At 39.0% G+C, this 19217-nt stretch overlaps 1 protein-coding gene and 1 non-coding gene across 2 annotated transcripts; both read right to left on the bottom strand.

The window, feature by feature from the left end:
• Positions 1-15154: 15154 nt before the first annotated feature.
• On the bottom strand, positions 15155-18609 carry RPL30 (ribosomal protein L30). The gene is made up of 5 exons (XM_036830678.1): positions 18520-18609; positions 18362-18413; positions 17956-18101; positions 15997-16127; positions 15155-15257 (listed from the first exon to the last, which is right to left on the bottom strand). Exons 2-5 carry the CDS (start codon positions 18380-18382, stop codon positions 15208-15210), a joined length of 348 nt encoding a protein of 115 aa, XP_036686573.1. The 5' UTR covers positions 18383-18413; positions 18520-18609; the 3' UTR covers positions 15155-15207.
• Positions 15436-15567, bottom strand: LOC118883900. Its single transcript, XR_005017130.1, has one exon. It is a non-coding gene; the product is annotated as a small nucleolar RNA SNORA72 (small nucleolar RNA).
• Positions 18610-19217: the final 608 nt, after the last annotated feature.

Here is a 19217-nt window from a genome sequence, read left to right as displayed (position 1 = left end):
TCTGATAGACACCAAGTTCAAAAAATAGATAATGAAAATACTGAAGGAATTAAGAAAGGCTATCAACAGAAATACAGATTACTGTAAAAAGGAATTAGAAACTCTAAAGAGGAGCCAAGAAAAATTAGAAAACTCATTTGCAGATATGAAAGCTAAAGGCAGTGAACAGCAGACTGAATAGTGCAGAAGAACGAATAAGTGACCTGGAAGATAGAATAATAGAAATCACCCAATCAGAACAGCAGTCAGAAAGCCAAATGAAAAAAAAAAAAGAAAGCAATATAAGAGACCTATGGGATAATATAAAGCGTGCCAATCTATGCATAATAGGAATTCCAGAAGGAGAAGAAAGAGAAAAGGGGATCGAAAATGTATTTGAAGAAATTATGGCTGAAAACCTCCCAAACCTAGAAAGGAAACAGATATCCAGGTACAGAGGGTCCCAAATAAGATGAACCCAAACAGACCTACACTAAGACATATAATTCAACTGGCAAAAGTTAAAGATAAAAGAGGATTCTAAAGGCAGCAAGAGAAAAACAGAGTTAATTACAAGGGAACCCTCTTGCTGATTTCTCTAGAGAAAAGTTACAGACCTGAAGGGAGTGGCAAGATACATTAAGTCCTGAAAGGGAAAACTATGCAACCTAGGATACTCTACTCAGCAAGATTATCATCTAGAATAGGAGAGAGAAAGAATTTCTCCAACAAGCAAAAACTAAAAGAATACAGCAATACTAAACCTATCCTAGGGACTTCCCTGGTGGTCCAGTGGCTAAGACTACACGCTCCCAATGCAGGGGGCCGGGTTCGATCCTTTGGTCAGGGAACTAGATCCCACATGCTGCAATGAAGAGTTCGCATGCTGCAACCAAGACCAGGTGCAGCCGAATGAATGAATGAATAAATGAATGAATGAGTGAATGAATGAATGAATAAATAAATAAATAATTTTTTAAAATGCTTTAAAAAAACACTATCCTAAAAGAAATACTGAAAGGTCTTCTCTAAATAGAAAAGCAAGAAGCTATAGGAAAGAGAAAATAAGCCAGTATAGAGATTAAAAGAAAAAAATTTTTTTGTCAAAGCAGTGATAACCACAATGAACAGCAAAAGGATAAACATGGATAATCCTGCAGCCTGTGGACCAAAAACCAGTTACAGAAAGATAGAGAAGATGAAAAGGCAGAGGGCTATGTACCAGATGAAGGAACAAGAAAAAACCCCAGAAAAACAACTAAATGAAGTGGAGATAGGCAACCTTCCAGAAAAAGAATTCAGAATAATGATAGTGAAGATGATCCAGGACCTCGGAATAAGAATGGAGGCAAAGATTGAGAAGATGCAAGAAATGATTAACAAAGACCTAGAAGAATTAAAGAACAAACAAACAGAGATCACCAATACAATAACTGAAATGAAAACTACACTAGAAGGAATCAATAGCAGAATAACTGAGGCAGAAGAACGGATAAGTGACCTGGAAGACAGAATGGTGGAATTCACTGCTGCGGAACAGACTAAAGAAAAAAGAATGAAAAGAAATGAAGACAGCCTAAGAGACCTCTGGGACAACATTAAACGCAACAACATTCGCATTATAGGGGTCCCAGAAGGAGAAGAGAGAGAGAAAGGACCAGAGAAAATATTTGAAGAGATTATAGTCGAAAACTTCCCTAACATGGGAAAGGAAATAGCCACCCAAGTCCAGGAAGCGCAGAGAGTCCCATACAGAATAAACCCAAGGAGAAACACGCCGAGACACATAGTAATCAAAGTGGCAAAAATTAAAGACAAAGAAAAATTATTGAAAGCAGCAAGGGAAAAACGACAAATAACATACAAGGGAACTCCCATAAGGTTAACAGCTGATTTCTCAGCAGAAACTCTGCAAGCCAGAAGGGAGTGGCATGATATACTTAAAGTGATGAAAGGGAAGAACCTACAACCAAGATTACTCTACCCAGCAAGGATCTCATTTAGATTTGATGGAGAAATCAAAAGCTTTGCAGACAAGCAAAAGCTAAGAGAATTCAGCACCACCAAACCAGCTCTACAACAAATGCTAAAGGAACTTCTCCAAGTGGGAAACACAAGAGAAGAAAAGGACCTACAATAACAAACCCAAAACAATTAAGAAAATGGTCATAGGAACATACATATCGATAATTACCTTAAACGTGAATGGATTAAATGCCCCAACCAAAAGACATAGACTGGCTGAATGGATACAAAAACAAGACCCATCTATATGCTGTCTACAAGAGACCCACTTTAGACCTAGGGACACATACAGACTGAAAGTGAGGGGATGGAAAAAGATATTCCATGCAAATGGAAATCAAAAGAAAGCTGAAGTAGCTATACTCATATCAGATAAAATAGACTTTAAAATAAAGAATGTTACAAGAGACAAGGAAGGACACTACATAATGATCCAGGGATCAATCCAAGAAGAAGATATAACAATTATAAATATATATGCACCCAACATAGGAGCACCTCAATACATAAGGCAACTGCTAACAGCTATAAAAGAGGAAATCGACAGTAACACAATAATAGTGGGGGACTTTAACACCTCACTTACACCAATGGACAGATCATCCAAAATGAAAATAAATAAGGAAACAGAAGCTTTAAATGACACAATAGACCAGATAGATTTAATTGATATATATAGGACATTCCATCCAAAAACAGATTACACGTTCTTCTCAAGTGCGCACGGAACATTCTCCAGGATAGATCACATCTTGGGTCACAAATCAAGCCTCAGTAAATTTAAGAAAATTGAAATCATATCAAGCATCTTTTCTGACCACAACGCTATGAGATTAGAAATGAATTACAGGGAAAAAAACGTAAAAAGGACAAACACATGGAGGCTAAACAATACGTTACTAAATAACAAAGAGATCACTGAAGAAATCAAAGAGGAAATAAAAAAATACCTAGAGACAAATGACAATGAAAACACGACGACCCAAAACCTATGGGATGCAGCAAAAGCGGTTCTAAGAGGGAAGTTTATAGCTATACAAGCCTACCTAAAGAAACAAGAAAAATCTCAAGTAAACAATCTAACCTTACACCTAAAGAAACTAGAGAAAGAAGAAGAAACAAAACCCAAAGTTAGCAGAAGGAAAGAAATCATAAAGATCAGAGCAGAAATAAATGAAATAGAAACAAAGAAAACAATAGCAAAGATCAATAAAACTAAAAGTTGGTTCTTTGAGAAGATAAACAAAATTGATAAGCCATTAGCCAGACTCATCAAGAAAAAGAGGGAGAGGACTCAAATCAGTAAAATCAGAAATGAAAAAGGAGAAGTTACAACAGACACCACAGAAATACAAAGCATCCTAAGAGACTACTACAAGCAACTTTATGCCAATAAAATGGACAACCTGGAAGAAATGGACAAATTCTTAGAAAGGTATAACCTTCCCAGACTGAATCAGGAAGAAACAGAAAATATGAACAGACCAACACAAGTAATGAAATTGAAACTGTGATTAAAAATCTTCCAACAAACAAAAGTCCAGGACCAGATGGCTTCACAGGTGAATTCTATCAAACATTTAGAGAAGAGCTAACACCCATCCTTCTCAAACTCTTCCAAAAAATTGCAGAGGAAGGAACACTCCCAAACTCATTCTATCAGGCCACCATCACCCTGATACCAAAACCAGACAAAGACACTACAAAGAAAATTACAGATCAATATCACTGATGAATATAGATGCAAAAATCCTCAACAAAATACTAGCAAACAGAATCCAGCAACACATTAAAAGGATCATACACCACGATCAAGTGGGATTTATCCCAGGGATGCAAGGATTCTTCAATATACGCAAATCAATCAATGTGATACACCATATTAACAAACTGAAGAATAAAAACCATATGATCATCTCAATAGATGCAGAAAAAGCTTTTGATAAAATTCAACACCCATTTCTGATAAAAACTCTCCAGAAAGTGGGCATAGAGGGAACCTACCTCAACATAATAAAGGCCATATATGACAAACCCACAGCAAACATCATTCTCAATGGTGAAAAACTGAAAGCATTTCCTCTAAGATCAGGAACGAGACAAGGATGTCCACTCTCACCACTATTATTCAACATAGTTCTGGAAGTCCTAGCCACGGCAATCAGAGAAGAAAAAGAAATAAAAGGAATACAAATTGGAAAAGAAGAAGTGAAACTGTCACTGTTTGCGGATGACATGATACTATACATAGAGAATCCTAAAACTGCCACCAGAAAACTGCTAGAGCTAATTAATGAATATGGTAAAGTTGCAGGATACAAAATTAATGCACAGAAATCTCTTGCATTCCTATACACTAATGATGAAAAATCTGAAAGAGAAATTATGGAAACACTCCCATTTACCATTGCAACAAAAAGAATAAAATACCTAGGAATAAACCTACCTAGGGAGACGAAAGACCTGTATGCAGAAAACTATAAGACACTGATGAAAGAAATTAAAGATGATACCAACAGATGGAGAGATATACCATGTTCTTGGATTGGAAGAATCAACATTGTGAAAATGAGTATACTACCCAAAGCAATCTACAGATTCAATGCAATCCCTATCAAATTACCAATGGCATTTTTTACGGAGCTAGAACAAATCATCTTAAAATTTGTATGGAGACACAAAAGACCCCGAATAGCCAAAGCAGTCTTGAGGGAAAAAAATGGAGCTGGAGGAATCAGACTCCCTGACTTCAGACTATACTACAAAGCTACAGTAATCAAGACAATATGGTACTGGCACAAAAACAGAAACATAGATCAATGGAACAAGATAGAAAGCCCAGAGATTAACCCACGCACCTATGGTCAACTAATCTATGACAAAGGAGGCAAAGATATACAACGGAGAAAAGACAGTCTCTTCAATAAGTGGTGCTGGGAAAACTGGACAGCTACATGTAAAAGAATGAAATTAGAATACTCCCTAACACCATACACAAAAATAAACTCAAAATGGATTAGAGACCTAAATATAAGACTGGACACTATAAAACTCTTAGAGGAAAACATAGGAAGAACACTCTTTGACATAAATCACAGCAAGATCTTTTTTGATCCACCTCCTAGAGTAATGGAAATAAAAACAAAAATAAACAAGTGGGACCTAATGAAACTTCAAAGCTTTTGCACAGCAAAGGAAACCATAAACAAGACGAAAAGACAACCCTCAGAATGGGAGAAAATATTTGCAAATGAATCAACGGACAAAGGATTAATCTCCAAAATATATAAACAGCTCATTCAGCTCAGTATCAAAGAAACAAACACCCCAATCCAAAAATGGGCAGAAGACCTAAATAGACATTTCTCCAAAGAAGACATACAGATGGCCACAAAGCACATGAAAAGATGCTCAACATCACTAATTATTAGAGAAATGCAAATCAAAACTACAATGAGGTATCACCTCACTCCTGTTAGAATGGGCATCATCAGAAAATCTACAAACAACAAATGCTGGAGAGGGTGTGGAGAAAAGGGAACCCTCTTGCACTGTTGGTGGGAATGTAAATTGATACAGCCACTATGGAGAACAATATGGAGGTTCCTTAAAAAACTAAAAATAGAATTACCATATGACCCAGCAATCCCACTACTGGGCATATACCCAGAGAAAACCGTAATTCAAAAAGACACATGCACCCGAATGTTCATTGCAGCACTATTTACAATAGCCAGGTCATGGAAGCAACCTAAATGCCCATCAACAGACGAATGGATAAAGAAGATGTGGTACATATATACAATGGAATATTACTCAGCCATAAAAAGGAACGAAATTGAGTCATTTGTTGAGACGTGGATGGATCTAGACACTGTCATACAGAGTGAAGTAAGTCAGAAAGAGAAAAACAAATATCGTATATTAATGCATGTATGCGGAACCTAGAAAAATGGTACAGATGAGCCAGTTTGCAGGGCAGAAGTTGAGACACAGATGTAGAGAATGGACATATGGACACCAAGGGGGGAAAACTGCGGTGAGGTGGGGATGGTGGTGTGCTGAATTGGGCGATTGGGATTGACATGTATACACCGATGTGTATAAAACTGATGCCTAATAAGAACCTGCAGTATAAAAAAACAAACAAAACAACTAATACTAAACTTTCATTGGGTTATTTGTATGGAAATATGTTAATATAAATGTTTCAGACATTACATGAAATTTCTAAAAATCTTATATTTGTATTTGTATGGAAATATGTATGGAAATATGTTAATATAAATGTTTCAGACATTACATGAAATTTCTAAAAAAAAAAAAAAAGGATAAACATGAAAATGTAAAAGAAGAGCTCAAAATCATAAAATGTGGAGGAGAGTAAGAAAATGTAGTGTTTTCTTAGAATGTGTTTGAGCGTATATGAATAGTCTAAAGCACGTAAAGGAAGGGGTTAACATACTTGAAAAACAGGGTAACCACAAACCAAAAACATATAAGAGATTCACAAAAACCAAAAAGAAGAGAACGAGGCTTCCCTGGTGGCGCAGTGGTTAAGAATCCACCTGCCAACGCAGAGGACACAGGTTTGAGCCCTGGTCTGGTAAGATCCCACATGCCACAGAGCAACTAAGCCCGTGCACCGTAACTACTGAGCCTGTGCTCTCGAGCCCACAAGCCACAACTACTGAGCCCACGTGCCACAACTACTGAAGCCCACACTCCTAGAGCCCATGCTCCGCAACAGAAGCCACCACAATGAGAAGCCCGTGCCCCGCAACAAAGAGTAGCCCCCTCTCGCTGCAACTAGAGAAAACTAGTGTGCAGCAATGAAGACCCAACGCAGCTGAAAATAAATTAAAAAAAAAAAAGAGAACAAAAGCACAATATAAAAGGAACTCATCAAACCACAAAAGGAAAAACAAAAAGAAACAAAGAAGAAATAGAGAATCAACTGGGAAACATGGTTTAAAATGGCCATACATACCTATCAATAATTACCTTAGGGCTTCCCTGGTGGCACAGTGGTTAAGAACCCGCCTGCGAATGCAGGGGACACAGGTTCGAGCCCTGGTCCGGGAAGATCCCACATGCCACGGAGCAGCTAAGCCCGTGCGCCACAACTTCTGAGCCTGCGCTCTAGAGCCCATGAGCCACAACTACTGAGCCCACGTGCTACAACTACTGAAGCCCATGTACCTAGAGCCCATGCTCCACAACAAGAGAAGCCACCGCAATGAGAAGCCTGCGCACCGCAATGAAGAGTAGCCCCCGCTTGCCACAACTAGAGAAAGCCTGCACACAGCAACGAAGACCCAAGGCAGCCAAAAATAAATGAATAAAATTAAAAAAAAAAAATAATTACCTTAAATGTCAATGGACTAAATGCTCCAATCAAAAGACACAGAGTGGCAGACTGGATAAAAAAAACAAGAGCCTACAATATGCTGCCTACAAGAGACCCACTTTAGGACACAGACTGAAAATGAGGGGATGGAAAAAGATATTTCACTGAAATGGAAATGACTAGAAAGTGGGGGTCACAATGCTCGTATCAGACAAAATAGACTTTAAAACACAGACCATAAAGAAAGACACCATATAATGATAAAAGGATCAACACAAGAAGAGGATATTACACTTGTCAACATATATGCACCCAACACAGGAGCACCCAAATACATAAAACAAATACTAACAGACATAAAGGGAGAAACTGAAAGGAATACAATAATAGTAGGAGACTTTTAACACCCAATCACATCAATGGACAGATCTTCTAGACAGAAAATCAATAAGTTAACAGAGATCCTAAATGATACAATAGAACATTTAGACTTAATTGATATTTTCAGGACATTATATCCAAGAAAACCAGAATACACATTCTTTTCAAGACACTTGGAACATTCTCTAGGATTGACCACATACTAGGGCACAAAATGAGCCTCAACAAATTTAAGAGTATAGAAATTATTTGAGTATCTTTTCTGACCACAAGGGCATGAAACTGGAAATCAACCACAGAAATAGAAATGAGAAAAAAATGATTACATGGAGACTAAACATGCTACTAAAAAACCAATGGGTCAACAATGAAATCAAAGAGGAAATTTAAAAATACCTTGAGACAAATGACAATGAAAGCACAACCATACAAAATTTATGGAATGCAGCAAAAGCAGTTCTTAGAGGGAAGTTCATAGTGATACAGGCCTTCCTTAAAAAACAAGAAAAATCTCAAACAACCTAACCTACCACCTAAAAGAATTAGAAAAAGACCAAACAAAACCTAAAGATGGCAGAAGGAAGGAAATAGTAAAGATCAGAGAGGTGATAAATAAAGGATGTTTTAAAAATAGAAAAAAAAATCAATAAAAACAAGAGCTAGTTTTTTGAAAGGGTAAACAAAAAATGACAAACCTCTGGCCAAGCTCACCAAGAAGAAAAAAGACCCAAACAAACAAAATAAGCAACGAAACAAGAGAAATAGCAACCGATACCACCGAAATACAAAAAACTCTAAGGGAATACTATGAAGAATTATATGCCAACAAATATGACAACCTGGAAGAAACAAGACAAGTTTCTGGAAACATACAGCCCACCATAACTGAATCAAGAAGAAATAAATTGGGACTTCCCTGGTAGCGCAGTGGTTAAGAATTCGCCTGCTAATGCAGGGGACATGGGTTCAAAGCCCTGGTCCAGGAAGATCCCACATGCCGCAGAGTAACTAAGCCTGTGTGCCACAACTAATGAGCCTGCGCTCTAGAGCCCATGAGCCACAGCTACTGAAGCCCACGCACCTAGAGCCTGTGCTCTGCAACAAGAGAAGACACTGCAATGAGAAGCCCATGCACCGCAACGAAGAATAGCCATCGGTCACTGCAACTACAGAAAGCCTGCACACCGCAATGAAGACCCAATGCAACCAAAAATTAATTAATTTAAAAAAAAAGAAAGAGATTGAACAGACTGATCACTAGTAATGAAACAGAACCTGTTTAAAAAAAAAAAAAAAAAATTCCCTACAGACAAAAGTCCAGGACCAGATAGCTTCACAGGTGAATTCCACCAAACATACAAAGAACTTATACCAATCCTTCTTGAACTCTTCTTCCAAAAGACTGAACAGGAGGGAACACTCCCAAAGACATTCTATGAACCCACCATAACCCTGACACCAAAATCAGACAAAGACACTACCAAAAAAGAAAATTACAGGCTAGTAACTTTGATGAATATAGATGTAAAAATTCTCAACAAAACATTAGCAAACTGAATCCGACACCACATAAACAAGGACCAAGTTGGATTCATCTCAGGGTCACAAGGATGGTTCAACATAAACAAATCAATCAATGTGATACACCACATCAACGAAAGAAAAGACAAAAAACACATGATCATCTCAACGGATACAGAAAAACCATTTGATAAAATTCAACATCCATTCATGATAAAAACTCTTACCAAGAGATATAGAGGGAATATGTCTCAACATAATAAGCTATTTACGACAAACTCATAGCCAATATAATACTCAATGGTGACAAGCTAAAGCCTTCCTGCTAAAATGTGGAACATGACAAGGATGCCCACTCTCACCACTTCTATCCAACACAGTATATAGGAAGTCCTAGCCACAGCAATCAAACAAATGAAATAAAGGTATTCAAATTGGAAGGGAACAGGTAAAATTGCCACTATATGCAGATGACATGATACCATATATAGAAAACCCTAAAAACTCCACACAAAACTACCAGAACTGATAAATGAATTCAGCAAAGTAGCAGGATACAGCAAACATACAGAAATCGGTTGCATTTCTTTACACTAACAATGAAAAATCAGAAAAGGAAAGTAAAAAAAACAGTTCCTTCTAAAATCACATCCAAAAAAATAAAATACTCAGGAATAAACCTAACCAAGGAGGTGAAAAGACTTACATGCTGAGAACTATAAAACATTAATAAAAGAAACTGAAGATGATTCAAAGAAATGGAAAAATATCCCATGTTCTTGGACTGGAAGAATTAATATTGTTAAAATGGCCATACTACCCAACACAATCTACAGATTTAATGTGATCCCTATCAAATTAGCCATGACATTTTTCAGAGAACTAGAACAAGTAATCCTAAAATTTATGCGGAACCACAGAAGACCCGAATTGCCAAAGCAATCCTAAGGAAAAAGAACAAAGCAGGAGGCATAACCCTCCCAGACTTCAGACAGTACTACAAAGCTACGGTAATCAAAACAGCATGGTATTGGCACAAAAACAGACATATGGATCAATGGAACAGCATAGAGAGCCCAGAAATAAACCCACAAACCTATGGTCAATTAATCTTCGACAAAGGAGGCAAGAATATACAATGCGGAAAAGAGTTTCTTCAGCAAGTGGTGCTGGGAATGTCGGACAGCCACGTGTATATCAATGAAGTTAGAACACACCCTCACATCATACACAACAATAAACTCAAAATGGCTTAAAGACTTAAATATAAGACATGACACCATAAAACTTCTAGGAAAGAACTTAGGCAAAATATTCTCTGACATAAACTGTACCAATGCTCAGTCTCCCAAGGCAATAGAAATAAAAGCAAAAATAAACAAATAAGACCTAATCAAACTTATAAGCTTTTGCACAACAAAGGAAACCATAAACAAAACAAAAAAACAATCCATGAACTGGGGGAAAATATTTGCAAATGATATGACTGACAAGGGCTTAATTTCCAAAATATACAAACAGCTCATACAACTCAATATCAAAAAAACCCAATCAAAAAATGGGCAGAAGACCAAAACAGACATTTCTCCAAAGACATACAGATGGCCAACAGGCACATAAAGAGATGCTCCACACTGCTGTTTTAGACATGCAAATGAAAACTACAATGAAGTACCTACCACCTCACAACAGTCAGAATGGCCACAATTAAAAAGTCTACAAATAACAAATGCTGGAGAGGGTGTGGAGAAAAGGGAACCCTCCTACACTGTTGGTGGGAATGTAAATTGGTGTAGCTACTACGGAGAACAGTATGGATGTTCCCGAAAAAACTAAAAAAGAGTTGCCATATGATCCAGCAATCCCACTCCTGGGCATATATTCAAACAAAACTATAATTCAGGGCTTCCCTGGTGGCACAGTGGTTAAGAGTCTGCCTGCCAATGCAGGGGACACGGGTTTGAGCCCTGGCCTGGGAAGATCCCACATGCCACAGAACAACTATGCCTGTGCGCCACAACTACTGAGCCTGTGCGCCTAGAGCCTGTGCTCCACAAGAGAAGCCACTGCAATGAGAGGCCCGCGCACCACAATGCAGAGTAGGCCCCACTTGCCGCAACTAGAGAAAGCCTGCATGCAGCAATGACCCATTGCAGCCAAAATAATAATAATAATAATAATAATTCAAAGAGATACATGTACTCTTATGTTCATAGCAGCACTATTTACAATAGCCAAGACATGGAAACAACCTAGGTGTCCATCAACAGATGAATGGATAAAGATGTGGTACATATATACAATGGAATACTACTCAGCTGTAAAAAAGAATGAAATGCTATCTGCAGCAACACGGATGGACCTAGATTATCATACTAAGTGAAGTCAGGAAGAGAAAAGACAAATACCATATATTATCACTTAAATGTGGAATCTTAACCATGACACAAATGAACTTATCTATGAAACAGAAACAGACTCACAGAGAACAGACTTGTGGTTGCCAAGGGAGGGTGGGGTGGGGGAGGGATGGAGTGAGAGGTTGCGGTTAGCAGATGCAAACTATTATATATAGGGTGGATAAACAACAAGGACCTACTGTATAGCACAGGGAACTATATTCAATATCCTGTGATAAACTGTAATGGAAAAGAATATAAAAAAGATGTATATGTTTAACTGAATCACTTTGCTATACAGTAGAAATTAACACAATATTGTAAATCAACTATAGTTCAATAAAAAAATAAAACAGTACTACCTCATTGGATTGTCACAGGATTAACATGTACAGTACTTACATGTTACGTTAGATATCATGTTTTTACTCTTCAGTAGCCAAGAGTATTGCACACAAGGATGATACTTTAACTGTATGTTAAATGAATGAATGGATTCTTTGCTTATCTTACCTGAGGAAAGTACTTTGGCAGACTCCCACTCCTGCATTATCTTTTGAAGCAAATAGGTAGGAGGTAGTAAAGGTAATAAATGGTAAATATACAAGATGTTCAAGACCTACTATCAACAAGAAGAGGAAAGAGGGAAAGAAACAAGATGCCACTGAAAGCAGAGGGAGTGCAAGTCTAAGGGGTAGCTGGAAGTAAGAGCTGCAAGAAATCAAAGAGAACTGTTTTCTATGAACTAGATGATCATCGTCTAGAAGGCCCAACTAACTGCATTTGCTACCAGCCTGAAGTTTTCTTTCTTCTCCATATACCTTTCGCTCCTGCTTCCATATCATATCGATTGCAATTAACATACTCCACAATATCCAAACTCTTCTTTGGGACCTTCCTATCTCTAGGCCTAAAAACAGGTAGTTCAGCATTAAGTATGGATTAAGTCCAATTGACTGGAATTTCCTGCAATCCTTGCATATTAGAGCTTCCCGGCCAAATACATTACTGTAAGTCCCCTACATACAAACCTTCAAGTTGCGAACTTTCAAAGATGCGAACGTGCCCTGTATGCCAGCTGTTGTACTGTACTACTGTACTTTTCAAGGTACTGTACTGTAAGATTAAAAATGTTTTATTTCTTATTATTTGTGTGAAAAGTATTATAAACCTATTACAGTATAGTACTATATAGCCGACTGTGTTAGTTGGGTACCTAGGCTAACTTTGTTGGACTTACAAATAAACTGGACTTAGGAACACGCTCTCGGAACGAAACTCGTTCGTATGCATGGGACTTACTGTACTTTCATTATAATCAGAAAAATATATTTTAAAATGCTACCTTAGACCTTATTTTCTCCAATTCTGGCAGCACTTTAATGGCACTTCATCACAGTTGCCCTAGGCCAGAATGAATGAGGTATGTTTCCCATCTACTAGTTCTAAACTCCTTTCCTCTGAACTTTAAACTTTCTGCTGAAACGATGAGTGCACAAAAGCCACATATAAAGAAAAGGTAAAAGCCAAATGATCTTACAGCATATTAACACTACCTAGAAGGCCCTAGAAATCATAAATTATTTTTCTAAAAACCATAATTCCAAAATGCCTACAGCCAGTCATGCAACAGAACCTTTACAAAGAAATGGTACACTGGTAGTCACAATATTGTATTCTTTGGGTACCACCCAAACCTTAAGAAATTAATTGAAACTAGTCAACCTTGAGGGGGAAAATAATCCAAAAATAACCCGAAGGGACTTCCCTGGTGGTGCAGTGGTTAAGAATCCGCCTGCCAACACAGGGGTCACAGGTTTGAGCCCTGGTCAGGGAAGATCCCACATGCCACGGAGTAACTAAGCCCATGCACCACAAGTACTGAGCCTGCGTTCTAGAGCCTGTGAGCCACAACTACTGAGCCTGTGTGTCACAACTACTGAAGCCCACGCCTAGAGCTCATGTTCTGCAATGAGAAGCCCGCACACCACAACGAAGAGTAGCCCCCGCTCACCGCACTAGAGAAAGCCCGTGCGCAGCAATGAAGACCCAACGCAGCCAAAAAAAAAAAAACACACCAAATAGCATGAAAGGTCAATCTGAAAGAAGAAATTGACCAAGTAATAATCACACAAACTTCCTTAACCAAAAGACAAACATTTGAATGACCATGGAAACAGACTAACAGCATTAGAAATCAGCAGTAGTCTGACCAAGGAATTCTTATCAGAGATAAAGATTTTATAACTGTGGTTCTTAACCAAGAGATGCTGTGAAAACGTGGTGACACTTGGGGGTGTTGTTACAATAACATGGAAGGAAAACCAGGAATGAGACATATCAAGCAGTATCCACAATCCTCCACAACAAAGAACTGTCCCATCGAAAAATGTCAGTAGTACTCCCTAATCGAGAAAACTTGAGTAAATGAACTGGTAAGAAAACTCTAGTTAATAATGGCCACTCTCCAAATTATACCCACAACCTGATTAACTTCAGATATTAACTAAAATCATGCAACATCCAGCTTGAAAGAAACCAATTCCCTCACCTGTGCAAGTAGGAATTTGACCCACCCATGGCTGTTACATAACTATTAAGGGGTAGCCTTCTGACTCCAAGTTCAGTAAATACTTCCTGGATAGTGTATTGAAGGCAACCATATCTCCTATGGCTCATTCCTCTACCACCAAAAACTGCCTACCCAAGTTGATTGATTCTGAAGACCAAAAGACATTTCTGACACTTCTGCAACCTTAGAACCCAACACAAATTGTGCAGGGTACCCTACCAGCAATATTCAGCTCTGTAAATCTAAGTCAACATTCTTCCCCCAAGTTAACTTCTTTGAATGTTCCAAAGGATATTATTAAATGTGGGAAAAGGTTTACATAGGACATACTTGGGAGATGTAGTATGCAGTTTCCCCAAAATCTGAACACCAAACCTACCTCACAGTATATCTTTTAGGACTAAAATGATATAAAACACACTTTGCAAAACTGTGGAATTAACACTATTTAAGATCTAGGAATAGTCTTAAGTTGTCCAAGTACATTTCTTCTACCCTAACCACTGCACATCCTTCGGTAAGACCTTGCTTCATTAAAGTTCAACAGAACTTTTCTCAGCCTGTGAAAATTTTGGGGTGGAAGGAGCATATTTCACTTAATCCTCTTTGCTACTCAGATTTGGTGGATTTAAGCTGGACTGTACACTGCAATTCTGGTTAGATTCTGGGTATTGAACCTTGCTGCCTCTGACATACTCAAATATAAAATAACAATATCCTGAGACTGAAAATGATGAAAATTAAGTCTCTTAAAAATCTAGTACAGGAAAGGAACTCAGTGCGCTCCCTTTACAAAAACAGGGGAAGAAACTGGGATGTCTGGGAAGTCTTGCCAATATATCTAGCTGCCCCATCCTCTCTAATCCTAGCTTCAGGAAAGTATACTGAAACAAAAAGAAATTTTAAAAAATGACTGAAATGAATACAGTATTTTTAAAAGAAGCTCTGGCCAGTTTTATTAAAGAAAAATTGTGCATGATTTACTTTTCACCAGTCTGTTCTGGCATGCTTCTAATGATATCAGAATCACCTAGAAAATAAAACACAATAATTTTACAATTCATTTAATGTCAACAGGTAATCATCAAATTAGCAATGGTTATCTTCAAAAGATATTACACTAGCTGTGCTACCATTTCTCAAGGTTGATTGGATACGTAGAGTCACAGACATTTCCCACATAAGATTCATCGTGTAAATCAGACTTGGTTTATCACCAGCATTTATAAAACCAGACCTAGGAAAAGAACTAGGTCTGGGGACACATGCATGGTCTTAATATAGCGAATGTTTAGCCTGCCCTGATTATTACAAAATCAGAACAGCGAGAATATTCGCAGTATTTTATGAATTAATTAAAAATTCGTAAGTTCAAAACATGACATGTTTTTGTAGGCCCTTCTTTTTCTCAACTTAATTTTATCCATCTGTTCTCAGGCAGCCAGTTAACATTCCTTTTTTCTACTGTTTCACCTGATTGTTCTGTCCCTTTATAATTTCACCTTTTACCAAGGCCCTAAAGTCATCATTTCTTAGGTGCTGCATGAAATGAAACTCATGATCTCAAAGTAAAAAGAATTTCATTTATAAAAAGGTAATTCTGTACTGACATTCATTATCAATTCTCTGTAAAATAAAATTACAGCATATCCCTTGCTATATCCAAATCCTCAACATCTGAACTTAGAAACCAAAGACGTTTGTATAGCAAGAAATACTTGTATTACATTATAAAGGAAAAGCATTACTTTATGATTTAAAAAGCATACCTGGATCAATGATAGCAAGTGTGCATACTCTGTAGTATTTTCCACACGCTGTGCCCAATTCAATATTATTGCCACTGTAGTGATGGACACCAGTTTTGGCCAACATGGCATAATACTCTATTTCAGATTTCCTTTGGGAACCAAAAGAAGGTAAATAAATACCATACCAAGTGACACAGATTAAATATTACTTCTCTCATTAGTTCTAATGTTGGTAAGGCCTTCAAACAGTAAGCCAGTTATTACTCTTAAAAACATTACCATATCCATTATTCAATACAAACCATCTTTCCTTGGATCCCTTACAAGGGATGGGACAACCAGTAAATACCTGTGCTCGTGGAAAAGAGTAGAGTACAAAATAAAATTAGCATTTACTTAGCATTTACTATCGCCAGACACTTTACATTATATAATTCCCATGACAACTTCTAAGCCATTTCTATCACCCTCTGGTGCTCTGAAACCTAGATGGAGAGTGATATTACAGGTATACCTCAGATACTGCATATTCATTCCAGACCACTGCAATAAATCAAATACTGCAATAAAGCTAGTCACAGGAATTTTTTGGTTTCCCAGTGCATACAGAAGTTGTGTTTACCCTATACTGTAGCCTATTAAGTGTGTAACAACATTGTGTCTAAAAAAACCAACGTACATACATTAAAAAATACTTTATTGTAAAAATAAATAAATAAATTTAAAAACTACCCATCATCTGAACCTTCTGGGAGTCGCAGTAGTAACATCAAAGATCACAGATCACCATAACAAATAACAGAGAAAAAGTCTGAAATATCTCGAGAATTACAAAAATGTGACATAGACATGAAGTGAGCAAATGCTGTTGAAAAACTGGAACCTACAGACTTATTCAATGCAGGGTTGCCACAAACATTCAATTCGTAAAAAAAAACAAAAAACAAACAAACAAAAAACCACCCCGCAGTATCTACGATGCACAATAAAGTGAAGTGCAATAAAACCAGGAATGCCATATGCTTGTGCTTACCCAGAGTTAGCAGTTTTGTGTCCACTAAGTAGGTAGACATGAATGGTTTTACGAATTTGAAGGGAGTCCTAATACACTGTTGCCACTACTCACTCAAAAGTGTGGATCCGCACACAAGTAGTGCCAAAAAGTGCTTGTTAAAAATGCATAATCTCAGGCCCCAATCCAGATCCATTCAATCAGAAATTGCATTTAAACCAGATCATTCGTGACTGTGTGCATATTCATGTTTGAAAAGCACTGCTATAGAAGGTAAGCATGAAAGGTTTGGAATAAGACCAAAGGTTTGGGAGGGGATGGGATGGAAGAAGAGATCTCTCCAGGCTTTGCCAATTACCTACAGACACTATATGAAACGCTGTGAGGTTATGTATTACCATAGAAAAATCAACAAGGGAAAGGGACTGAAAACACGGCTTATATTCTGCATGACCCAAGTTTCTTTAACTTATTTACAATACCCATTAAATTCAGTTTCAAAACAGTGAGGCAAGCAAAAACTGGGGGAACTGGGAACCTGCAGCTCCACAGGCCAGCCTGAACTTTTCTGACCTTAGCTTTTCTACACTACAACAAGTTCATAAAATGAAGCTCTTTTGAAGCATCTCAAAGTTAAAAAAAAATGACCCAAAAGGCAGGACACATGGACAAACAAGTTATGTTTCTGCGCTGCCCTCAAACTTCGACGTTCTCTCGTTTTTACCCCTTCTGCCACGCATTTCTCCCAAAGAGAACCTCATACGAGGAGAGAATATGACGAGGAAGAGAAAAATCAAGAGCCAAAAATCAACAACCGTTAAATTATTCTCCAGGTGTCCCTTTGTAATACAAAATTTTACACGATACCCAGTTTATGCTACCCAGATTGCAAGTTCACATTCCCGGATATTCGCTCACGACCAATTTGCAGTGGGAGACAAACATACTCAGGTTCTTTCAATTACCTCAAGGCTGGGCAGTTGTTGGCGAGGATGACCAGTTTCGCTTTGCCGTGTCGGATCATTTTCAGAGTCTGCTTGTACCCCAGCACGTACTTTCCACTTTTCATAACCAGCTGGAGCCTAGAGTTGATCGACTCCAGTGACTTTTTCTACAAAGCAAACATGTAACACGGACTTGAAGGCCTTGTTTGTAACCACTCAAAACTGGATCCAGCTTCCTGGAAGCTGAACCCATTAATAAAACCTCCGTAGAGGGTCCCAAATCCCTGAGAGAGTCCTTCGGGTTCATTCTGGCCCCCTACAAGGCCAGCGGGCACGCTGTGCGCCCACTGTGCTCGGACCTGCCCGCCCCGGCCGAGACTCATCTCTCCACGTGAACAGGCTTCCGGCCCTGGCCTGCTACACTTACCGTCTTCTTTGCGGCCACCATCTTCCTGCCTTAGGCGCGGGAGGCCCCCAGTCTAGAACACAGAGGACAAGACAGGAAGTTTAGGATCCGAAGCTCCAAACGGCAACCCCCTGGACTCCCCGCGTGGCTTAAACCTCGGTACGGAGGAGCCTACTCACTCACTGCAGCCGCCAAGATGGCCGGAGAGCGAGAAAAGAAAGATATCCCACAATGCCAAGCTCTTCACGTCGGGGCTGGGACCCCGCGACCGGAAGCGGAAGCAAATCACAAGCGGAAGGGGCGGGGCAAGAAGAGAAGGGGTGATGTGGGTATCTCTACGGACTTTGAATTGGTTTGGCCGCTGACTGCCCACCTGCCGGCTGCGGGCCGTAAACCTCGCCGTGTGTGTTCCGCTGCTCATAGCTGAGGACTGAGGAAGTGAGGAAAGTGGACACGAGTTGGAGAAGCCGACTGAGAGTGAGGCGGGAGGGACGGTGAGAAGAGGCGGCGGTGGCGGCGGCTGGACCTCGGTCTTAGCGCCGCTGAGCGCATCTCTGCCCCAAGTCGGGGCTCTTGAGGAGACTCGGGGAGGACCGGGGTGTGCCGCAGCTCCCGGGTCTACCCTCTGCCGTCGGTTCCGCCGGGGCTGAAGCAGCTCCGTGCACTCCCCTGCCCTCACCCAAGTTGCCGGAGAACGGTGACGCCCCCCTCTGGCTCCCCTAAACTCACCTCTTTTGTGGCCGTGTTAGTGGGAACTTGTAAGCCGAATTTTCACTGGGAGTGATAACAGGTCTAATTAAAAATCTTTTTGTTGTGAACGTTGGACCTTGATACAGATATCCAGTAACGAATCAATCAAAATATTAGGCACAGAAAG

This window comes from Balaenoptera musculus, chromosome 17 (assembly GCF_009873245.2).
Source record: "Balaenoptera musculus isolate JJ_BM4_2016_0621 chromosome 17, mBalMus1.pri.v3, whole genome shotgun sequence".
NCBI classification, from domain to species: Eukaryota; Metazoa; Chordata; class Mammalia; order Artiodactyla; family Balaenopteridae; genus Balaenoptera; species Balaenoptera musculus.
Note: the sequence above shows the minus strand (reverse complement) of the source record. Positions and strands in the feature narration are given on the sequence as shown.